Below are 25,686 nucleotides of genomic sequence, written 5' to 3' on the forward strand. Positions count from 1 at the left end.
GTGACCACTGCTTTTGTTCTGCAAAATGCAAATGGTTGTGAAGATGAATGGATGATTACTTTGTAGCACTTGCGATGGAAGGCCTGTGTGTAGAACCATTGGAAAGTTTGAGAGTGCTATAATGCAACCGCTTGCAAATGCAAAGTGATGTGCAAACTATGTGTGTGTGTGTGTGTGCATACGTGTGTGACTGTCTTCATTTTTTTGAATTTTTAAGCTTTTATGGAGCATTGGAGTATCTTGATAGAGGAGGATAATGTTGATGAGTTGATTGGGGTGGGGGGGGGAGAGAGAGAGAGAGAGAGAGAGAGAGAGAGAGAGAGTATGTGTTGATTGGGGGAAGTGGAGAGAGGGAGAGAGAGGGGGGAGGAGAGAGAAAGACTAGAACAGAAAGTAGTTAACCGAGGCATGAGGTGTCCAAAAACTATTGGGAGGACACTTTTTTGCAAAACTCAGTAGAGCACTGCGCTTGCAAGGCAGTGCTAGCAAAAGAACATTTGAGTACAAAAAGAGAGCCTACAACCTGCCAAAAAGTAGATTGGGGAAACATATACTTGTAGCATTGATGCTTTAATAAAACTGTGGAAAACAAATAAAACTGTTGATTCCTTGAAAACTGAGGGCATCCCACCATTACAATATCATTAAAAATTATTTCTGCCAGGCAATTGAAAAGGTCTCATACAGCATCACCTCCACACATATCTCTGTGGAAAAGCATAAAACCTTACCGATAATATGACAGTTTGTACATAAGACAGTTCAACATTGTGGGAGTAGCCTGCGCATCAATTCTGTATTGGCCGTTATTCTGCACGAAGGTTGCTGATCTAAGCAGAAGTCTAAAATGAACGGTATCAATGCATGAAATGACTGTGTGGGTGAGGTTACATTAGAACACCGTACTGAGCACAATAAATCTTTAGACTGATTACCAGGTAATCTGGCTCCTTTATGTGAGGAAAAACTCCACCTCCAATCCGAACCATCCACAGAAACTTGTTAATATCATCACTTGGATAACCAACCAATCCTGCAAATGGACCAAAAGTAAGCCTTTCCTTGGAAAACTCAAGTGCTTAACATATCAAAGTCATTCCATAGAAAAATCTCAACATTACAGCCAAGAAAAAGCACAGCTGGATGAAGGTTGGAAAACATATAGAATCAAAGTCTGTAAGATAAAATTGATGCAAGCCTATGATCCAAGAAAAGATTTTAAATACACACCTCCAAAGACAACAAACACATATTTCACATCTAAAGACTGGAAAATATCCCAAGCTTGCTTCTCGGGGGAAGACATGGCTGTGCCTACTGTGGCAATATGAGTGTTATTCCATGTATTATTGTCTACAATAACAGTTCTGTTTGCCATTGCTGTTGTTTGGTACCCATAGTCCCACCAGGATGCCACCTGTAATGTCAACGATTAGATTAACAGAGCTCTCAACAAGAGAGAGTTGCCATTGAGGAAAAAGAAGTCCAGATGAAAACATAATCTCTCTCTCTCTCTCTCCCCTTCACAAGAAATCAAAGTCACAGAACAAGAAACCTATAACATCAGGAGCGCAAGTATAGGATGCAACGTGTGAGAAAACCTTGTCGTCCTCATCAGTGTTATGCCGCAGCCAAGCATATGCCTCTCTGAAATCATCGAATACATGGAGACCATCCCCAGTATGTGATGTTAAAACAATAGAGGGAGCAGAGTAGGCCTCCGCTGCTGCCCATACACAGTGAACCTGAAACAATGTTAAACAATAAAGGATATCTTATAAGTAAACATGCAATATCCAAAAAACATTAATTAGCAGGACAAGGCATAGTTAGAAAACCATGCAATATCCAACAAACATTAATTATCAGGTCAAGCCATAGTTAGAAACCATCTACATGCAGTCCTTCAATCAGTGAAAAACACACAAATCTGATCAACTAGGCGATGCACAATAGATGTCTGATTCAGATGAAAAAGCACATGAAGGCCTATTTACTTCAGTTACACACATATTTACTTCAGTTACTGCCAGATGGCATGGACCAGCACACCCTAGGGAGATGCCATAGCCGAGGCCTGGAGCATGAGATACGACAGACCCACCGCGTGTCTACACAGACCAGGCTCCGGGGATCTTCCCCCATGTTCACCAAACCAGATGCACGGACAATAGTAGTGGCAGTGGCCCTTGTTGTACATAGGGTCACGATTAGCAGACCACAAAGGACCACACATACCAACCGCCTACAATGCTCTATAATGGATATCATGCCATCACAGCCCCATACATCCTTGTAGTCTCCCATGTACTTGACGACTCCACCAGCTTCCAGAGGACCACCATAGTGATGCCACCCCACAGCTTCCGTCCTCTCCATGGACTCAAACATGATGTGCCAGTGATTTTTGTGTTGATGTTGTACTTCTCTTGGGTGTAAATCCCAGAGACTACATCCTTTCAGCATATTGTATGTGGTGTTCTCAGTCTCATAGATCATTCGGTCTTCCAAGGCTCTTAATAAAGTCTCCCTCCCCCCCCCCCCTTCTCTCTCTCTCTCTCTCTCTCTCTCTCTCCAAAGGCACGAGGGCAGCGGGGACTAGAGCAGGCAGGATTTAGGAGACAGCACTCTACTTTAGATCACATCTTCACCCTGAGAGCTATCATTGAGAAGGCGAGTTCTAGACACAAGAAAGCCTACACATGCTTTGTAGACTTTCGGAAGGCCTTCGACAATGTCCCACGATCCCACATGATCCGGAGATTACAAGAGACGGAGATTACAGGAGATGCAGATCCCATAGAAGCTGATTTGGGTGTGATGAGCCTATATGAGTCAGTCAGAGGTATAGTCCATGCCCCAAGTGGTCTGTCAGATTGGGTCGAGAGCACGATTGGGGTGGAGCAGGGTTGCCCCCTCTCACTGATTCTCTTCGGACTTTATATCGATGAGATCACATCCTTCATAGACCGCCCAGGGGGCGAGGGATCATTACTGGGCAACCTTATGATACAAATATTGCTATACGCTGATGACATAGTCCTTATATCATCTTCAGTGGCAGGGCTGCACGGACATCTGGAGGCCTTGGCGGTGTTTTGCAAAGAAAGAGATCTCACAGTCAACCTTGGGAAGACCAAGGTTATGGTCTTCAACACCTCAAGTGCAGTGCTCCGCCGACTCAGCTTCACCTATCGCAGCGAGCCAGTGGAGATAGTACAGTCCTACACCTATTTGGGAGCAGTTTTCACGGGACCCATTATCACGTGACCCATGCCGCCTAGGCACGACTCACACGAGGGCGTAGTGCTCTGGCTCGACAAGCGCGGCAAAGCTTCCAGTCGCACTTACAAGATCCACCAACAAAGGGCTGGCTTTTTTATACGCTAGTGTGACCGACTACCATGTATGCTGCACCTTTCTGGGGATATGATCTCCCGAGGACAAATTGGAGGAAATTTGAGAGGTTACACGTGAGTATGGGATCCAGGATGATCTGGTCCAAGCCCTCAGTCCCACATGAGATAGTGCAGGCAAAGTTCGCCATGACAACCCTTCAAGTTGATGCCATCCTTCAAACAGTGACTTTCATCCACAGAGTTTGGGACTTACCCCACTCAAGACTTCCGAGACTAGCCTTGGAGTCATCCAAATGACTAGCAGAGGAGGGTGCTGTGACACATGGTATGCACGGATATCCACATGGCTTGCCAGACACGATATCCAGATGGACAAGCTCCCCCCCTTTCAGTAACACATGAACACGCCTCCTGAGTCGATCCCTAGAGATGAGATCAACCGTATCATACAGTTAGATCTCCTCCAGCTCCATATATCTTGGACGCGGGGGGGGGGGGGGCTAGGAGCTCCCCACCAAGGCCCAGTTCTACCGCGACCACTTCCTAAGAGTATCGGAGGAAGGATTCATCATCGAACCTCAGTATCTCGAGGATCGAGGAGTCTCAAATGCACTAAGGATTGCCATTGGACATCCAACAAATGCGAGTTTCATTCCATCAGCTAAGGATTGAGGCAGGGAGAGCCGCAGGTATACCCAGAGAGCAACGGATCTGCATGCTATGCACGCTAGGGGTAGTTGAGACAAGGAGCACTTTCTTTGTGTTTGCCCAACCTACTATGAGATCCGGGGGCGCTACCATTGTCTCCACTTAGAGGGGAGTGGCTTCGGTCCACTATCACAACTGATCCATTTCCATGACCAAGTCTGCATTGGACTCAATCTGATGGAGATGCGCCGACATCGGGAGACTACTACGACGGATCAAAGGACAACAGGAGGGTGGTAGACCATAGGACATAGAGGCTGACCGGGCACAACGACGCGTCACAGACTTCTACACATGAGCAGCACACACAGCGTGAGGACACCCAACAGCCTATCACTGACTTCTTTCAGTCACAGGATACCTCTTCTCAGTCTAGCCGACGACGTGGACGTGAGCGAGAGCCAGAGCCACGACAGCTGCATCAGCGGACAGACTCACACATCCAGGTCCATGACATCTCGTCTCTGCTCTCTGCCCGCCCCACTGGGGTTACCGTTGCCCTCATCCACAGGGCCACCCGCCGCCCCCGACGACCGAGCTCGACTAGGCCGCGTGACGTCAGAGGCCAATCATCTATCGCAGGGTTTTTTTCGACATCCCATTTGACGGCCTCTCTATGATTGGTCTCTGACGATCACCACCTGCACTATCTCCCCCCTCTGCCCCATTTTTGGTGGCCCCCCTTCTTCTTTGTATCATCTGGAGGTAGACACATATTTTTTGTATCAGGACTAGAAACACAGTCCTTCATAACCTCTTTTTTGTAGAAACGGTTGGTTGGCCCATTTTGAGACCACCACCATTATGCTCATTGTATCAGTTCTCTTTAGTCTCATAGACCTTCACGGTCTCCCGAAGACTTTAATAAACTTTCTTTCTTTCTTTCTTTCTCTGTGCACCCTTTTCACGAAGGGTGGAGTCAAGGATGCCTTAATGGAGCTTCCTAATGGCCGAGAGAAGGATCATGAAGGGTTATGCACTGAGTTCATTGCATACGGGATTGACATCCTTGCCCTAAGCTTAGCAAATGTCTTCCATGAGGCAACCTGTCTTGGCTTTCCACACACTTGGACTCTTAACACCATCATACCCATTCACGAGGCAAGGCATCCCATGAGCCCCAAAAACTACACGACCATCATGATCGAACATGTCATATCTAAGATATATGCATCAATGCTTGATGCAGAGGTCAGTCAATTCGCAGAGATGCAGGGACGCATAGCAGAGGAACAGACTAGCTTGCAATGTGACCATGAGACCATGGATCACATACTCTCACTCACGGTTTTCATGAAGGAGGCCAGGGAACGGAGACAGAGAGTCTATTGTTGCTTTGTATTTTTCTGTAAAGCTTTTGATACAATATCGAGGTCCCACCTTCTTAAATGATTACAAGAGCTAGGATACGACTAGGAGATCATGTGGGTTGTATGAGAGGGTTTCAGGCAGAGTCCGGACAGGAGCTAGATGGATAGAGGAGATCATGAGCACTATTGGGGTCAACCAAGGGTGCCCACTTTCGCCAACCCTGTACATAGACGAGCTCGAGACTTTTATGGAGATGCTAGGGGGGGCTAGATGCTCTCTCGCTGGTTCCTTGATTCAAATCTTGTTGTATGTAGATGACATTGTGATATTATCCTCTTCTGCAAAGGGCCTCCAGAGACACTTAGATGCATTACAGTCAATCTAAGAGTCGCATGATTTGAAGGTCAACCTTGGTAAGACCAAGATCATGATCTTCAACACATTTGGAGCAGCTATGCATAGAGAGCAATTCCCTTTAAATGGATGAGCAGTTGAGATCACAAGAGCAGTTCACTTTCAATGGATAACAAAAAGCAGTTCACTTACATCATATACTTATCTAGGAGTTCTCTTTTCTAGCTCTATTTTTGCAATGAAAGGTGATGCAACTTCGTCAGCCAGATTGGAGAAAAAGTACTTCCACTCACACTTTCAAGACTTGCAGACCAAGGCTCTCCTTTTCAACTCCTTGGTCTGACCAACAGGCATGTACGGTAGTCCTTGTTGGGAACCGGGTCTCTATCGTGGATGATACGCAGTAAGCCATCAGTTCCCCACCAGATCATTCAAGCTGAGTTTGGGTCATCTCCGTTGCAGCTTGATGCACCATTTCACATATATGTACCGTAATAGAGGATCAGCGCGTCGTAGACTACCATGGCTAGCATTATTCTCTTCTATGAGCCTAGCAGATGAGGGTGATCAGAGATGCTAGTATGCACACACATACACGTGGTTTGAGAGATTGGGGCTCTACATGGACAGATTACCCCCCTTTCAGTACAGCATTGATTTCTCCCACTCGTGTATCATGAGGTCAACCTCCCCCATTCACTAAGGATCTCTATTGGGCAATTTCGGGTTTCATCACATCGACTCCGCATTGAGAGTGGGTGAGTTGAGGGAGTACCCAAGGAGAGACACATATGTGCCTTGTGTGATATAAACGAGATCGAGTCAGAGGAGCATTTCATCTTCAAGTGCCAGTGTACTATGAGATCCAAGGCCACTCCTATTGTCTCTTCAAAGATAGCTTCCGGCTCCTCTCCCACTTCCTTTCTTAGAGATGCCTGGCTGCCTTTATCCATGAGAAAGTTAGGCACCGAAGCGCTTGCTCAAATGACAGAGACAGGGACGGCACACACAAGGAAACTATCTCAGAGTATGATTACAAAGTTCTTCCAACTAGACCACCACACCATGGGGGGTCGACAAGGCAGAGATCAAGAGCCAACGACACAACACGCCCCACAGAGGGTAGATGTACGGATATGCTTGGAGACATCCCTTCCATGTTCAGGATCAAGGCAAGACCGACAAGGGTTACTGTGGCCCTTTTAGGCGCAGAGGTATCGCCAGGAGATCACGCCAGACCACATCCACAGCTAGCTACGAGCGTTCCATCTCTTACCTTATACCATCACAACCCATCAGCCACTGGGCCCATCATGACCTCCCTTCTAGGAGCATCCAGTACCGCTTGTACCAAACTAGACGTAGAATTGTGATATGATGATGATGATGATGTTAATGTTATGACTATGTAGTACTAATAATTTTATGATTACATAGCACTAGCAGCGTAGCATAGGTGATGATGCTGTTTTTAGTACCTCACCTTTTCAGCTTGTTGTATCAGGTTTCTCATAGTCTCATAGACCCATCAGTCTTCTAAAGAGACTCTCTCAACCAAAAAAATAAATAAACCCATAAAAGCAAGATCATATGTACAGGATGTGGGACAGACATAAGGAAATGGTTCAACAAATGGAAAGTGGAATCATACTTGACTCTGCCACCTGAAAAGGTCAATCTACAAGAATTCCGGTTGTCCTTACTATACACCCTACAGGCTCAATGGTTGATAGCATAAAAGAAGACAAAGTTAGAATCCTACGAAGATCAAATAAACCCCCTATGTTGGTCATCATTCATGACATCAGATGCCTCTGCCCCAGATATACACATATCAGGGACGACTACCAATAGATACTGGTAGACACCACTCAGCTCTCATCAGTTCTCACCATTGCCCCTCCAGCAACGTTGGGATCTTTTCGTCACCATCTTTTTTCATACTGTCAAGAACTTGACCCCTCCACATCAGAGGAGATTTTTGTACTGATGATTACGTCCCATGGGTCATTTTTTGGCCCCCGAGGACAATAATAAATTCTACTACTACTCTTACTCTCTCTCTCTCTCTCTCTCTCTCTCTCTCTCTCTCTTAGGTGTCCTGTTTACTATGAGATCCGCGGACATTTCTACTACCTCTTCAGAGACAACTATGGGATTTTGGCCCAATTCATCTCCTACCCAGACCAGCGATGTTTGGCAAGTTTCGTTCATGAGGCACTCAGACACCGCGAGAGGATACTTCGAGCACGGAGACTCTCTCTCTCTCTCTCTCTCTCTCTCTCTCTCTCTCTCATCACTCCTCCGCTCAGCTCACCTCCGCACTCCTCTGCTCAGCTTTCTCCTGCCCAACTAGGCCGCTCCAAACAAGCACACAAGACACAACCTCACAGCTCAATGTGAGCTCTTCAGGTCGAGGGGACGTAGACAGTAGCGCCGTCAGGCTCGAGCCGGTTCCTATTTGAAGAGAGCACCCCTAGCTGGGCTGAATTCCAGCCCAACTAGGGCATTAGTATAGCCACGTGGTAGCAAGAGAATGGCCTGCAGAGAGTGGCCCAGCCTCTCTTCCTCTTCCTCAAACACCCCCTCAAGTCCAACAGCTCCCACCACCTAAGCCAGATTTGCCACGATTGCAGCTCGAACACCCTCTCCCTATGCACAAGTCTATGAACGAGGAGGTCTTTTTGACCGACCCGTCATTGGGTATCATGAACATATTATGTTCCTACAAGATCATGTGAGAGAGTTGGGGATGCAACTAGTGGATGCAATAACTAGAATCTAGGTGCTTGAAGGACCTGGTAGCAGGAAGTAATAGATGAGGTTGTAAAGTCTTGCAAAGCTTCCTCCCTACCCCCAAGTAGCCTCCACACTCAAAGATTTAGTTCATATTGAAGTACAGACAGCCAAGCAAGAAGTCATTGTGGAGTTTGAAGCAAAGGCAAACAAAGTTGATATTCAAGAAGAGATCAAAGAACATGAAGCTAGACAAGATAATGCATTAAAAATCAGAATTGGGGAACTTCTAGACGGACGGTACAATGAGGAAGACTCATTCGATGATACCTTAGCACATGCCAAAGCAGCCATGCCTAACATTGACTGGACAGCAGACGAGGACGACAAGCTTAGCAATCCTAATGAAGATGGTGAAGCTAGAGCAGTCCTTATTGGTCAACGTAGAGGACATGCTGTCATTACATTCAATTCACGAGATCTACGATTCAAAGTTCTATGCCACTCTTACAAGCTGAAAGGGACCAAGTTATGGTGGGAAGTGTACCGTGGAGAAATAGCCCTCACTAGGGAGTTCAAATCTAAACCAAAAGACTCTCAATCTTAAAATGATGTATGAACGATTATATTTGTTTCTTTTAGGATTTAATCTAGGTATTCTAAATAACCGGAGTTGCTTTCTGCACACCTTGGGAGCTGCAATGTGCCCTCCCTAAGCTGATGTACTAGATGGTTTTTCTATTGTCCCATACACCTTTGGTCTCTCCCGTAGACGTTAATAGACTCTCTCTCTCTCTCTCTCTCTCTCTCTCTCTCTCAATCAATCAATCATGAAGGGCTTTGTGCAGAGTAACTTGCATATGGTATTAGTACACTAGCCCCGATCTTAGCAAAGCTTCCAAAAAACTGCAGATCTATCATGATTGGACGTGTCATGTTTCAAGTCACCCCTCCACCACATTCTCCAGATCATCAAAAGGAGGGTGGGAGACAAGGCCTAACCCCCCTTGTCAGAAGCCACATCCTTCTCAATCGCAAACCTCATGGATTACCCCATCCATCGAGGTTTGGACTAGAGTGGAGGGCAAGAAAGTCGACAAGTGCGCAAAAGGAATTGAAGGAGACGGACCTATTGAAGGCAATAGGCAAGGACGGGACCTCTACCAACTGCTCCCTGCAAGGAATGCAGCCAGGGGTATCTTACCCCAAGTATGTGGTTTCCCTAGAGAGGGAGGGAGTTCTTCAATCTTCCACTAGAGTTGATGGCAGAGGATGCAGATGTTATGTAACTAGACGCTAATCCTCGGATTAGGGGACTTAATCCTATAGGGTTAGGGCCCCTAGGATTAAGACAAGCATCCTAACGTGGGGCTAGAGGACTTAAATACTAGCAAAAGACCAATTGGTTGATTTTAACTAGAATGCTTTCCATAAAGTAGGATGTTCTTCTATATAAGAGTGGCCAAGGCTATGCTGAGTTCATTCACTGCGTACACACCACTGTTGAGTCTAGACTCCTACCTTCCCATGCGAATCCGGAGATCATGTGCCGAAGGTTCCTTGAGAACATGTTATGGGGTATGGGGCGCTAGAGCTATAGGCATGGGCTTGTGGGATTCTGATCTCTAGTCCACGTGCTCAAGGGTGGCCGGGAGGTAAGTTGCCTACTAATTATCTTTTTTGGCTTTGTTGATTGTTGTTTGCACTGTAATTAGAGTTAGACCCTATAGGGGATTCTACAAATGGTATCAGAGCAGCTCTCAACACAAAGGAATTGTTGCAAATTATGCAAGCAAATGGTGCCACATATGTGTCCCATCCATGCAAGATGCTTTTGCAAGTTGTTGTTATGCCATGAGGTAGAAACTTTTGTGCTTCATGGAGTAGGATGTAGAGAATTGATTCACAGAACTCTATGAGGGGTGAAGGGCCTGCCCGGGAAGAGAGGCTGTGGTGCGGCTGCACTGGGTCGCTTGTGAATGAATAGGAGTGGATTTGAAGTGCTGGTTTGTTGAGAACAGGGTGGTGTACTACTGTTGTAACTTCATTGGAACGTGAGGCTTATAAAGGGCAGCAAGCTGTGCGGAACCAGTTCGCAGGTTATCTTTATGGCTCCAAGTTTGTTGTATTGACAGACCATGAGTTTATCAAATACATATGTGATCGAGCTAAGTTAGAGGGAAGGCAGGCACGATGGGCTGAGTTGATGCAGGATTTTAATACAGAGATTAGATATCGGAAGGCTAGCTTAAACAAGATTGCCGATGCTTTGAGTTGCATTGGTGAGGTTACAGGTAAACTCTTTGAGTTTTATAAAGATTGGAGCTGGCCTTTATGATTTCCTGAGAGGGCCATGTAGGACCGACAATCATTTCAGTCGAAATTGGCAGCAGGTCCAGATAGAGAGCTCCACACAAATAGACCAAGACTTAAGGATTATACCATCTGTTCAGGTGGCAGGTGGTCAGTTCGCCCCTTAAGCCGCGTCATTTTCGCTCCTTCAGCTAGCGCCTTGCCAGACAGCTTCTAGCAGCAGCTTTCTTTCCTTCCCCTAGCCCTGAGCTGGGCTGACCTCGAGCCCATCCCGGGGGATTAGGTTTAGTCAGGAGGTACCCACAAATATGGCCAACATGGAATGGCCGAATCTTTCTTCGAAATCTCCCTCAACCCCAGCAACTTCAACCAACAGGAACCAAATCTTTGACTGATACCCAATAAGATCAAAGAACACAAAGTGATTCAAGAGGTCGATACAAGGGCAAGAAACTGATACCCAATAAGATCAAAGAACACGAAGCTAAGGGTGACAATGCATTGAAGATTACAGTAGGGGGGCTGCCTAAATGACGATGAGATGATGATGGAGCAATGTTACGCTCAAGTTGAGGTAACATGACCTCGGAAGGGCCAGTCGACATTTTCCTTTAAAGGATCAATGTTTGTATTATATCTGTTTGGGCTTCATGTAAATGATCAAAAAGGAATAAAGGTCAAGGTCCTTGGTGAGGGTGACATGGCACTAGACTAGGTGGATCGAAGGCTAAGGGACCTAAATGCATGAAATGTGCCAAGGGGCAAATAGTTTTAATGATATCCCAAGAGAGGGGTAAATGATGCATTAAGGAAGGACCCTAAAATGAAGACATGTGGCATACTAGATCCATCTAGGGAATTTTGAGGCTCGTTGGGAATAAGCAAGCAAAAAGCTTTCACGTGATCTGATTTTGATTTTTTGAGAAGCTTGCTACCACCGAGGTTGGCTGGGAGGATAAAGCAAGTGCCTGTGCCCATGATTCGTCGTAACATTCTAGAAGCAGACAGATTTTCGTCTAGTATTTGGTATCAGAGCCACAGGTGATTGAAAAAGGGGGATCACGAGAGGTTTTGGGCTGGCCAAGCGTATGCTTAAGCTCACGGGCTAAGGAGCAGATAATGGTATAGGCTGTTTGCGTCATCTGGTTCACATTATATCCAATAGTTCGTCAACCTTGGAGTTGCGTGTGAAAGGATGGCAAGATCGCGTACAATCGCAGGTTTACAACTTGGTTACCTTCAGGACTCCTTGGCATCGCGGGAAGGGACTAGCTGTTGTAATATTGTGGTATCGTATGTGGAAGACGAAAATAGTGAAGCTGAGAAAGTTGGCGTCGTTTAGTTCAGTTCATTGGTTTGGGTAAGCGTTGACGAGCAGCGCACGACGAGAGCCACTTACGCGATAATTCAGACTTCCTAGTAACTCTTTTCAAAAGCGAGGTTGCTGGAGTTACGACCACCTGCAGAGAGCTACTGTGCTATCACAAGACTTTCTTGTGATATTTTGTTATTTGGAGATCTCGGTCACGGATTTAGCTGTCGCAGGATTTGGTTTACCTTGTGATATTCTGTCACCTGCATGGGCATGTGTTCAAACAACATCTACGAGATTCAAGAGGCCGAGTTCACGTAAAGCTGTTGACGAATTGAAGGTGAGGTAGCCAGTAGAGTTACACACGTTACTATGAACAGCTATCAGACGAGACACAAGGTCTATTAAAGGGGCGTCGTGATTACCTGGCGAAGATATGGTAGCCTACGCACCGATCTTGACACGATCGAACCAAGTATTGGTTTAATGGTTTCGTTACTAGTTTCAAAGCGTATAACAAAACCGAGAAGAGATGGATAGAAGACCAAATGCTGGTAAGCTTGCCTACTGATTTCGTAAAGCACACGCTGTGGTACTAATGTGGCCCAAGGATCGCTTACCACGATGCGAGTGGAACGTGCAACAAGTTCATAAATGCAGATTTGGAGTGGACTACAGGGACTAGTTGATCTCTTCATGCAGCAAGAATTATAACCAGGGAGCTCTCTATGCCTTCTAAGTTTTGTTGGAGCATATGCTTGTTTATTTGCCAGGGAAAAGTGGTTTTGGTTACAGTGTGATATATGCTTTCTTAGTTGTAAATTTGGAAGTTGGACTTTCGAATTGTAATTACAGGTTCAAGCGGTGTTGTATTTATTTTATTTTATTTTTTTAACACACACACACATTGATCTAAATGGAAGTAGAAGAAGAAGCTTCTAGGATGGATCCTGTAGAGTTGGGAGTCCGGCCGACCCCGTAGGTGTCGCGCCTAGCAGGTCATACACTATCTGGCAAAATTACAATGTTAGAGGATGCCTTGCAATAGATTTTAGCGCAGCAGTTACAAACAAATGTAGGGCAGTCCGAGCTCAGGAAAATGGTGCATAGTATGCCTGCTAGACCATCTCGTGAGGAGAAAGGTAAATCTCTGATAGAACCGGAGTCCAGTGTTCGTACGGTCGAGCCTAGGAGGGCTAAGGTGCCTAATATTGCCAATTATAGGCCAGAAAAGTATTCTGGTCGGATGTCTAACCGTAGTTCTGATATCATTGAGACCTAGTTACACAAATGGGACGAGGCCTTCGCCATTTGTGAAATCAGGAATGATATGAAGAAAATTCGCGAGGCCACCCATATGTTTAATGAGGCAGCGGATAGGTGGTGGATAAAACAGCAAAAAGATGGAGTAGCATCCACTACTTGGGAGGGGTTTAAAAAGGAATTTAGAAAACACTTCTTACCTCCTAACGAAGCATCCCGAGCTTGGGATCAGTATCGAAACCTTCGCCAGAGAAATTTATCAGTGGCGGAATACACTGATAAGTTCAGAGAAAGTGTAATGAAGGTTGATGAACCCCTACCTCAGTCAATCCAAGTAAAAGATTTTATCTTTGGATTGAATGATCGAATCAAGATGGAAGTTCGGGCTAAGTATGCGAACACGCTAGATGAAGCAATTGCCATAGCCCTGAACTATGAGGATGCAAAAGATAACAGACCAAGTGGGTTTGTGCAGGTTGGGACTCAGTATGGGTACCCAAAGAAAACTGGGTTTGAGAAGAAATGGATTAGCAAAGGGAGTGCCTTACAGCCTAATGGTCAAGCCAAGCAGGCGAAACTAGTTAGACTACTAAATCAAGTACCACCATTGGAATGAGAAGAAAAGTAACACCAATGGCAGCCCAGGCTTGGTCGAAGTCTTCTTTAAACCCAGAGAAAAGGAAAAAAGCGAGGAGAGAAGGCTTGTGTTTTGGTTGCCTTCAGCCTCATCAGTGGAAAGATTGTCCACGAAACAAAGATCGTTGGATGGCTAAGATGGTGGTCTCAGAATGCGACGTGGAAATGAAGAAAAGTCCCAGAGCAGAACAGATGCAGATTCAGCTAGCGAGATCTTCTCAAAGGTTAGTATCTTTTTTGTTATGTGTGCATGTTGCTAAGTTAGTAACTAGTGCACCTGATAATATCCTGTCAAAGCCCGCAGCAACGGGGTATACAACCTTTAATGATACAGAGTTAACTAAAATGAAAGGGCAAGTAGCTAATCATGATGTCATTGTGTTGTTTGACTCAGCGTGAACGCACAATGTAATTAACTCCAAGCTTGTAAAGAGGCTGAAAGTAAAGACTAGGCCATCTGACTATGCATATACAGTCAGGATGGCAGATGGAAGTTCAACTGAAGTATGGGACCAAAGGGTTACCCAGTTGGAGCTTCAAATTCATGACTATGCTGAGAAGCTTGATTTTAAGATGACTAAGCTTGCTCATGCAGACATAGCCCTAGGTAAGGCTTGGCATTCTAGGAAGAATCCAGCCATAGATTGGAAAAAGCACATTTATCAATTCAAGATTAATGATGTGATGTATGTCTTACAAGGTGAAAAGGATATACCTCAAGGACCGTTGGTTTCCGTAATGGAAATTCAAAAAGCTCAAGGCGAGTTTTTGTTTCTTTGTACAGCATCGGTAGAGCCGGTTGATGATTCTTTGGCTAGCACTAATGTTACCCAAAATGGAGAGATGGCCAAGCTGACTGATCAAATAGCAGAGGAGTTCTCTGATTGTTTTACGGATGAGCTACCTTATGGATTACCTCCAGCGCAGAATGTTCAGCATAAGATTGAACTAATCCCGGGGGCAACACCTGTAAATAGACCTCCCTATAGGTTCATTTTTACTGAAGAGGCGGAGGTGCGAAGACAACTGGAAGAATACCTCAAGTTGGGGCAGATTCAACCAAGTTTTTCACCCCAGTGATATTAAAGAAGAAGAAAGATGATACTTTTCACCTCTGTATAGATTACAAAGCATTGAATAATATCACTATTAAGCACAGGTATCCGATCGCTCGGATCGATGATTTGCTAGATGCATTATATGGGGCCATAATTTTCAGTAAGATAGATCTTAAATGTGGCTACCATCAGATCCGTATTAGAGCCGAGGATGTGCATAAAACCGCTTTTAGAAGCAGGTTTGGACATTATGAGTTTTAAGTACTGCCCTTTGGACTTACCAATGCTCCAGCTACATTCGTCATGCTTATGAACGATTTACTACGTCCGTATATCCGAAAGTTTATAGTACACTTTATTGACGATATTCTGGTATTCAGTAAAAGTATTACTGAGCATCATGAACACTTCAGAATAGTGTTCAGTACTTTGAGGAAAGCCATTCTTTATGTTAATAAAAAGAAAACTATACTGTGTATGGTAAGACTTGAATATTTAGGATTCATAATTACTCCTGAGGGGGTAGAAACGGATCCAAAGAAAGTGGCTGCGATACTGACTTGGCCAATCCCTCAAAGTTTGACCGCTTTGCGATCATTGTTGGGATTTGTTGAAACCGATGCAAGTGGCATTGCGGTAGGAGCAGTTCTCCTCCAAGAGGAAAGGCCAATAGCCTTTGAAAGCAAGAAGCTTTCTCCCTCTCGATGAAATTGGCCAACTCATGAATTAGAGTTGTATGTTGTTGTCCATGCTGTGAAAACATGGAGACATTATTTGAATGGGTCAGAGTTTTATGTAGATATTGATCATGATACTCTGAAACATTTTTGTATATAACCTGACTCGAGAGGCCGCCAAGCTAGGTAGGCAAAACTCATGCAGGAGTTTAACTTGACGATTCGATACCGAAGAGGAAAGGATAATAAAGTTGCTGATGCGTTGTCACGCATTATGCATAATATGAGTTTCACGGTATTAGAGATTGCTCTAATGGCCGAGATTAGAGAAACTCAAATGGTGGACGAGTTCGTCCAGAGCCTTTGGCCTAAGGCTCATGTGTTCAAACCCGGGGAAAAGGATGACCTGGCATCCAGAAAAGGCCAAACTTATGCAAGATATGCCATAAGGGATGGTATGCTGAAAAGAAATGGCAAGGTAGTAGTACCTAATCAGAATGATCTTAAGCAGAGAGTCATTCGACAATGCCATGATAGCCCATGTGCGAGACATCCAAGAGTCGAGAAGACATATGATCTCGTGAAGCGAGATTTCTTTTAGCCAAAGATGAAAAAGCATATTCATGAATATGTGACACGTTGTTTTTCGTGTCAGGTAAGTAAGGCAGAGTGGGTGAAGCCATCCGGACTTTTACAGTCCCAAGAGATACCACTAGGTAAGTGGGAGAACATTTCCATGGACTTTATTGTAGGTCTGCCTATGACACAAGGTGGATATGATTCTGTCCTTGTGGTGGTTGATCGTCTTACCAAGATGGCTCACTTCATTCCAACTAGAGAGTCTGTTAGTGCCTCGCAAGTGGCGGATTTGTTTATTAGACATATATTTCGTTTGCATGGATTACCCAAATCCATAGTGTCAGACAGGGATGTCAAATTTACCGGTCATTTTTGGACTGCGGTGTCTGAGACACTAAGGACTAAGTTGTGAATGAGTAGTGGGGATCATCCAGAACGGATGGTCAGATAAAAAGAATCAACCAAATTTTAGAGGATATGCTTAGAGCATATGTATCATTGAGGCAACATACATGGGACAAGTGGAGCTGAACTATGGTTATAGGCCAGCGAATCCAACTATAGTTGGAATACCTCCGAAAAGTGCCTAGTGCCGCGAACTTTGTGGTTCAGATGCGGGAGATGCTAGCACTTGTAAGAGCTAACATCCGCCAAGCTATGGATAGAGCTAAGGCGTATGCGGATGAAAACCGATCCGCTAGAGAATTTAAGGAAGGAGGAAAATTTTTTCTTAGAGTTCCTTCGCACTCTAAGTCTTTGACTACAGGAGAGTGTGCTAAGTTATCACCTCGATATTGTGGGCCATGGTTAATTCTAAAAAGAATAGGCAAGATAGCCTATAAATTAGAATTGCCACAGGGTTGTAAGGTGCACCCAGTGTTTCATGTTTCTCGTTTAAAGAAATTTTTGCATACACGTGACTCATTAATCGAGGGTGTTGTTTTGTTTCAGGAGATAGAAAATAATGCAAGACACAAACCAACAGGAATCCTGGTCCGAGAAACAGTGCAAGTACGCAATCGGAAGATACCCACGGTGTTGGTTGCATGGCATGGTCTACCTCTATCAGAAGCTACCTAGGAATCCGTATACCAGTTACCGAGAGTGTTCCCAGACTTTATCATCGAGGACGCTGATGCCTGAAGAGGGAAGGAATGTTACGCTCAAGTTGAGGTAACATGACCTCAGAAGGGTCAGTCGACATTTTCCTTTAAAGGATCAATGTTTGTATTATATTTGTTTGGGCTTCATGTAAATGATCAAAAAGGAATAAAGGTCAAGGTCCTTGGTGAGGGTGACATGGCACTAGACTGAGTGGATCTAAGGCTAAGGGACCTAAATGCATGAAATGTGCCAAGGGGCAAATAGTTTTAATGATATCCCAAGAGAGGGGTAAATGATGCATTAAGGAAGGACCCTAAAATGAAGACATGTGGCATACTAGATCCATCTAGGGAATTTTGGGGCTCGTTGGGAATAAGCAAGCAAAAAGCTTTCACGTGATCTGATTTTGATTTTTTGAGAAGCTTGCTACCACCGAGGTTGGCTGGGAGGATAAAGCAAGTGCCTGTGCCCGTGATTCGACGTAACATTCTAGGAGCAGACAGATTTTCGTCTAATAAGCAACTAATATCCAACACTCTAGAGAACATGCTATCGTTACACTTAATTCACGAGATTTACGGATCAAGCTTCTCCAACAATCCTACAAGCTGAAAGGGACCAAGGTAAGGATAGCCGAGGAACTCACACGAGATCAATAGAAGCATAAGGCAACGGAATTAGCCAAGGTTAAGGCTGCCAGAAAGGATGGAAAATGGGCAGTATACTGTGAGGGCATAGCACTCAACAAGGAGTTTAAATCCAAACCAAAAGACTCTCCGTCTTAAACTGATGTATGGCCAATTATGGCTTTTCAGACTATATGTAGGCTCTCTATAAAGGGGATGCCTTTTTGCACTACTTAGGAGCTGCCATGCGCCCTCCCTAAAAGGTAATGTACTAGTTGGTTTTTTTGCTGTCCCATAGACCTGTTGATTTCCCGTGGACATTAATAGACTTTCTTTCTTTCTTTCTCTCCCTCAAATAGCTTTGTGCTAAAGTTTTGGTCAGGCTCTAGAAATGAAGGCATGCAGTTATGATGAGGGACGGCACTCCGCCATGAGGCTAACCAGGAAATTTTCACAAAACCCTCCACATTGCTTCATTTAGACAACAAGTCCACAACTTCTTCCAAAGGTATCTAAAGGAGGGAATAAGGACATATAAGTTACCAAAAACAAACATAGACACAGTCTTGTATACTTCGCTACAGTGTAGAACATCAAAGGGCATGCAGCATTTATACAAGCACGCAAACATTAGTACGGCCTTATGTGAGCATCAGCACTGCTTCCAAAAACTTATTATAATTATTTTTCAAAGTTCTGTACATTTAGTTTTGTTAGTACAAATTCGTGGAAAGCATAACAATTTCATCCAAATGTTGTAGATGTGCAAGGGGAAAACAATTGAGAAATTCACGTACCACATAAAAGCTTCCAAGAACAATTAGTAACATAATACCAACAGCTGATGCTTCTTGAGAAATTCACGTACCACATAAAAGCTTCCAAGGACAATTAGTAACATAATACCAACAGCTGATGCTTCCACAGGTAAGCCCAGAAGCCTCTTTTTTGCCTCGCTGTCAGCTGTCTTTTCTAGAACCTCTTTTGGTTTTTTTCTAACTCGCTTCTTCTCACTTGGTTGCTCTTTTCCCTTCTCTCCTTTTTCTTTTGGTCCATTTGTCAAAGGAGCCAGTTTATGATTTGAGTTAGGATTGGAATTTACTCCAGTGCTCTCCGTCTGCGTAGTTTGCTTATTCTTAAGACCAGAAAATCAGGACAATACATCAGCAGAATACTTTAAAGACAATTGAACGAATAGGATAACTTCTCAAACTTCAAAGCAAACTGGTTGAAGAACCCACCAAATCTTGTGGAGCTGGAGTACCACTTGATACAGGCACATGATACTTAATAGATCGAGTTAAGGTATTGAACGCCTCTGATAGTGCAATTCCAGACAAGATGCAAGCAGCAGGAGCAAGTACTAACATCAGCCGAACCTGCACAAAAGTGGGAAAATTGTATGTATTGGAAGAATAGTATTTGTTTCCAAGATAGCAAGCCAAAAAAAAAGGCCGATTCATAAATGGTGGGAGAAAACCTATTTCATCTTACCATAACACCAGAGAAATATGCAGCTGTCACCAGATAAAGAACCACAAACGAGCTTGAATCAGAAAGGGGCAGAAAGCAGGCCTGTAACAGCCAATCAGAACCAATTTTTGCTGAAAAGTAGGCACATGATAAAAACTTGTCAACAAAAAGAACTGGTAATTCTAAAATTACAGAATTGGTCCAGAAAGCATGCTTACGATTATTCCTGCCGGCACCAGAAATGCCAGCACATTAATATCCATGAAATAAGATGGCCAAGTAGGTGGTTGATGTTCACTGACACTGGCTATTATAGGTATGTACTTGCTAGCATATGTTCTGTGCAAAAAACAGCAAACTACTAAGGTTATGGCTCTACAGTCCATTCCACCTGTAAAAAGCTTTATAAAGCATACTTGCCATCTACCTAGCTTGGCTTACAAAAAAACCGTCTTCTCAAATAGATGACAAGGAATCCTGTTGATGTGGCCAATAAATGTAACAAGATGATAAAATACGAAGAGGGTCAAGCTTTTCATTTTTATAATTAAAGAACAAGCTTAATAGGGCTGCAACAAACTGGTAAATGCATTATGGCTATACGATCGAATGACTCATTTCCTTTTGAAACTGTATAAAGTACAGCACCCTTGCTACAGAAAAAATTGTTAGAATTGTGTTTGTCAGAGATGACAAATACAAAAAGAAACAGATAAAATCCTAAAGAATCCATTCTCCTGTACATTTGCATGAACAGTCCAGTTTTGCCTATGTTGACAGTCCAGATAGCATTGAGCTCCACAGCTATGAAAACCAATAAAGCCTTCCCCTTTTTCATGTTGCACTCATAGTCTTAGAAATGCAGTAATATCAATGACAGGAAGCAAACAGTGGTTGCATATTGCAAACACCCTATCAGACACTCAGAGCATCGTATGCAAAAGAATACTTACGGATCGAGCAAGCTCAAACTTCGACCACTCCAACCTTTCGTGGGACTTGCTGCAACCAAGGCGGCTAAAGTTGCAGCTAATGCAAAGGCACCTGTCCTGCAGCATAAAAAAGGGCCCACAACAATAAATGATCACTGAAAGAAAGAAACTGTAACAAAGAATTGTCAGCATCATACATTTGGTAAATAAGAATCTTAACTTAGACATATGTGATGTATACCAATCATCATTACAGCACAAGTAATGTAGTACTACACTTAGCCTCCTAGGCCCGATCTTAGCAAAGCTTTTTAATGAAGCGGTTTGTTTGGGATTTCCACACACTTGGACCATTAACACTATCTCACCCATACCACAAGGCAGGGGATCCCATGAGCCCGCGGAGAACTACAGGACCATTATGATTGGACATGTCATGTCCAAGATTTATGCATCAGTACTTGACTCCGAGGTTAGCAGACTTGCAGAGTGTCGAGGACTCAGAGCAACAGGACAGGCCGGATTCCGGCGTGATCATGGAACCATGGACCACATTCTGATGCTCAGATGTATCATCGAGGAGGCGAGGTCACGGAAGCAGAGGGTTTATTGTTGCTTTGTGGATTTTCGCAAGGCATTTGACACGGTCCCGAGAGCCCACCTCATACGGCGCCTACAGGACTTGGGTTATGACCAAGAGATCATTTGGGCTGTCATGGCACTTTACGAGAGAGTTTATGGCAGAATTCGGGTAGGATCCGGGTGGACAGACGAGATCATGAGTACCATCGGGGTCAAACAAGGGTGTCCTTTGTCGCCTACCTTGTTTGGCCTCCACATTGACGAGCTTGAGATAGTGATGCAGACACAGGGGGGTGTAGGTTGCTCTCTTGCGGGCACGCTAATCCAAATTTTGCTCTATGCAAATGACGTGGCTCTCTTGTCTTCCTCGGCAGAGGGGCTTCAGAGACACCTAGACGCACTACAGTCCTTTTGTGAGTCTCATGATTTGAAGGTCAACCTGGGTAAAACCAAGGTCATGATCTTCAATACATCTCGAGCCATCATGCGTCAAGAGCAGTTTACATTTGCGGGGTCATCTGTTGAGATAGTTTCATCATACACTTATCTTGGGGTTATCTTCTCCGGACCGAGCTTCACTATGAGACCCGCGATGCAGGCACGCTTGAGTAAAGGGTATGCCTCATTGGCCAGGCTAGAGAGGCAGTGCTTCCGCTCACACTTTCAGAATCCACGCACCAAGGGGTTGCTTTTTGACTCCTTGACTCGCCCAGTGGGGATGTACGGCAGTCCTTGTTGGGAGCCAGACTTGTCGGATACAGAGTGGACCCGTGTGGAGCGCCTACAAGTTCTCATGCTATCACAGATCATTCGTGGTAAGTCATCCGTTCCTCACCAGATCATTCAAGCTGAGTTTGGGTCACCCCCTTTACAGCTAGATGCTGCATTTCAGGTCATCACATATCTGTACCGAGTTAGGGAATATGGGCATTATACCTCGGGGCGTAGCAAGCTACCATGGATAGCTCTATCCTCTTCTATGGCACTTGCAGCAGGAGGAGATCAGAGGTGCTCGTATGCACGTACAGAGAGATGGTTTGAGCGACTGGGGCTCCACATGGATAGACTACCTCCCTTCCAGTATAGCATGGATGCTCCGTTCTCTCCCCTCTTATCACACGAGGTCAACCAGGTTATCCGTGAGGATCTACTACAACTACACACTTTTCGGGCCTGGTTGGAACCGAGTGAACTCCCAGTGAAGCTTAGTTTCTACAGAGATCACTTCTTACATATCACAGCGGAGGGTTTCATTGACCCACCACGATACACACAGATTCACCTACCCCACTCGATGAGGATCTCTCTTGGGCAGTTCCGGGTCTCTTCACACAGACTATGCATCGAGAGCAGCAGAGCAGAGCGACTATCCAAGAAGCGGCGCATATGCACACTATGTGACATAAAGGAGGTTGAGACAGAGAAGCATTTCATCTTCAGGTGCTGTGTACTATGAGATCCGAGGACGTTTCCACTCCCTCTTCAGAGATAGTTATGGGATTTTAGCCCATTTCCTCTCCTACCCAGACCAACGGTGTTTGGCAGGTTTCATTCATAAGGCACTTAGACACCGTGAGAGAATACTCCGAGCACGGAAACAGGAGCAGACTTCTTCCTCGGTTGATCCCTCTCAGAGCTCTATCACGGAGTTCTTTCAGCTAGATCACATGGACCCCAACGAGACAAGGCCTCGACATGACTGTGACCCAGAGCCCGTGACCCAACAGCTCAAACAGAGGGTCGACACACAAATCACACTTGGAGACATCCCCTCCTTGTTTAGAGTTGGAGCCCGACCGACGGGGGTCACAGTAGCCCTAGTTAGACGCACAGCTACGACCAGGAGACGTGCCAGGACCGCACCTCTGAGTGGCCGACAGCACTCTATTGCTGACTTCATGCCTCCACTGCCTCATCCATCCTGATATCTTGCTGTTGCTGGGGATGATGATGATATTGATGATGATGCTGAGATTGATATATAGTCGACCATCGACACGACTATGTTGTACTTAGGACTTAGTACTGCCATTCTGCATTTTTTGCATTTTTTGCATTTTGCATTTTGCATTGGTATGGACGCTCGTTTAGTAGCTCCACTAACACAGCTCGTTGTATCAGGATTTTCACAGTCTCATAGACCCATTGGTCTTCCGAAGACTTTAATAAACTTTCTTTCTTTCTTTCTTACACAGATAAAAGACACAATAGCAAATCAGTACATTAAAACAATAGTGCTGTAAAACACAGAAAGCCCAAGTGAAGCAATCCTCCTATGGCAGAGGTGCACCCTGTAGATGCAATGAATAAAATGTTTGCTCAGAAATAAGTATTGCTTGATGCAGTACTATTTATCTAGATCCCTCCAGGTGCAGTTGGCAAACATTAACTTCAATTCACAGGTATGAAGGCATCTACCACACTGGAAAATTGTAAAAAGCAATGAAAAAATCACCACAAGCAAGGCCTATTGCTGGTCAATTACTGAAATATAAACCTAGACACCAGGTTATGCGTAAAATCGGAAAGTAAGGATAGCTTTGCTTACTGAGTACTTTGCTTACTAAGTACTTTTCTGCCCTATCTTTTAGGTTATTTCTGTGTACAGTCCTAAAGCCCAGTACATTATAGAAGACAATAGTAACACCATTAAAACACAATTTTATGTGTCCCACTTCTATGAATGAAAGGAGTGGAGGGAAGAAAGACAATATATAGAAATAACACCAAAACTGAGCAGGTTAAAGGGGCTGAGCAAAGTAAAGTTGTGAGTCCATATTCTTGCATGTGATAGCTGTATGACCATACATCGTTGCCCATGTTAAGCACTAAAACAGAGCAAAAAATTTTGGTGCTTCATACAACAAAGGAAAATTAGTGCACCACAAGCAGCTGACCTATTTATGAAGGTCATGTTTCATGTGCACAGATTGTCAGGAACCATAGGGTCAAACGAGGGCACAAAATTTTAACCTACTCCTTTTTTCTTCGGTTCTTTAAGAATCAATCTTCAAACCAGCCTTAAAATGTGTAGACAAGATTATTCCTAAGATGGATGGTTAGACAAATTGATCAGTCATACCCTTGAAGATATGTCAAAAGAATATGTCAAATGCAAATGCAAAATGTGCAGTGGAATTTCAAAATTATAATTGAACATAGGCAAAAAGCCATTAACACCATTATATACTAGCAAATCCATATAAAATTAATGTACCACTGTAAAGCCAAACCATTTATGTAACGGGCAAGTTGCCTGGAATACTCTCTCACTAATTAAGTCCATCCTAACCACTGAGTGCAGAAGCATGTGGACTTCATTTCTGCCACCTAATATCTTCATTCCTTTCTGTTGGGGCCTAGCAATAACAAGTAATACCCCCCTGTACATATACGTGTCCAAGAAGGCTGTTTAAGTCCATTGAAGGGCTATCCTGCTATCCATGGCTCAGGCTATGGCTGAGACTGTGTTGTAGTCTGTAGAGGCTCTGGCTGATCTGTCCCCATGAAAGGTAGGATCCTGTAGATCCTACGGTGTCTGTTGTGGAAGAGGCTACTGTGTCTGCTGCTGTTGGAGACTAAGAGCTACTACTATGGCTGGCATCTGCTGGAGCTGATGCTGTGTCTACTACTACTGCTGAAGCTGAAGGTCCTTCTGTGGATTCTGCTAGGGCTGCTGATGCTGCTGGAGGTGAATGCCACCACTGAAGATTATTCTCCTAAATGAGGGCAACACGGAATGAGAGGGAATGCACCCTTATATAGATATAGGGCTGCTGATTAGGGCTATTGATTGGCCGACCCAGTCTGTAGCCTTCCAGATGCTACAACTGATCCGACCTCTGCTGACCTGCTAACATGGCCACTGACTACAGCTGCTGGCCTAACTTGACATGTGACAGTCTGTGCTGCTCCCACTCCGCGTGGAACACTTGTACAAGCTGCCTGCTGTACTGCCTGCTTGCTCTGTGCAGATCTGGCTTCTGATGCTGACATCAACCGGCGTGCAGGTGAATGTCATCCCTGCTCACTGTCCTATTACGCTGTTGGCCTGCAGCACTGTCATGTAGGCAGTCATGCCATGGGCTACAGATGCCCATGAGATCCCCTTCTTCAGCAACAGAGGTACTAATTGACTCTACCTGAGGCTAGATCCGAGTCATCAATAGACTAGATTAGCCCCCGTACAGAAAAGGTCCTGCTAACTGACAGCTTTGCAGTGGTCAACGATCTCGCTTCTCTCTCCCCAGTAATGCGAAGCTCAACGTCTTGCACTATTGCTGTGGTACGAATTGGTGTCTCGATCCTCCCAAATGCATTGTGAAGTGGGAATACCACGTCTGACTTTTCTGTGGAATAAGGAGCTTGGTGGCGAGGGATGCATCTAATAAATCCCCCGAACTGCCACCATCAAACAACATAGTGACCTTCTTTCGTCCTCCTGTCCCTCTCGAACTAGTTCTCCTGAACGGTCTCCCTTCTGCTGAATTTTTGCCACCTGTTGCAAATCCTGATGCAGGGGAAGAAATATGTGCAAGATGCAAATGGGGGCAATGCCACTTGTCGTGGCCATGCAGATGGCAGTGATAGCAAAGAAGCTCAATGTTGTGCCTCTGCTTCTCGCCTGTGTTGAGAAAACCCCCGAACTTATTGTATGTGGATG

The 25,686-nt window shown here is 44.7% G+C and overlaps 1 protein-coding gene across 1 annotated transcript in view; it reads right to left on the reverse strand.

The window, feature by feature from the left end:
* Nucleotides 1-25,686, reverse strand: part of STT3A (staurosporin and temperature sensitive 3-like A) — a 94,961-nt gene that overhangs the window by 19,638 nt on the left and 49,637 nt on the right. The window contains exons 12-20 of the mRNA XM_087400121.1: nucleotides 20,463-20,558; nucleotides 19,728-19,848; nucleotides 19,531-19,611; nucleotides 19,278-19,415; nucleotides 18,905-19,171; nucleotides 1,602-1,745; nucleotides 1,231-1,417; nucleotides 936-1,033; nucleotides 732-811 (exon numbers count right to left, since the gene is read on the reverse strand). Of these exons, the coding sequence (XP_087256247.1) occupies nucleotides 732-811; nucleotides 936-1,033; nucleotides 1,231-1,417; nucleotides 1,602-1,745; nucleotides 18,905-19,171; nucleotides 19,278-19,415; nucleotides 19,531-19,611; nucleotides 19,728-19,848; nucleotides 20,463-20,558 (1,212 nt within the window). The remainder of the gene's footprint in view (nucleotides 1-731; nucleotides 812-935; nucleotides 1,034-1,230; nucleotides 1,418-1,601; nucleotides 1,746-18,904; nucleotides 19,172-19,277; nucleotides 19,416-19,530; nucleotides 19,612-19,727; nucleotides 19,849-20,462; nucleotides 20,559-25,686) is intronic.

The sequence above is a fragment of the Dipteris shenzhenensis genome, chromosome 3 (assembly GCF_047967505.1).
Source record: "Dipteris shenzhenensis isolate YYH24624 ecotype China chromosome 3, Dip_SZ_1.0, whole genome shotgun sequence".
NCBI lineage: Eukaryota > Viridiplantae > Streptophyta > Polypodiopsida > Gleicheniales > Dipteridaceae > Dipteris > Dipteris shenzhenensis.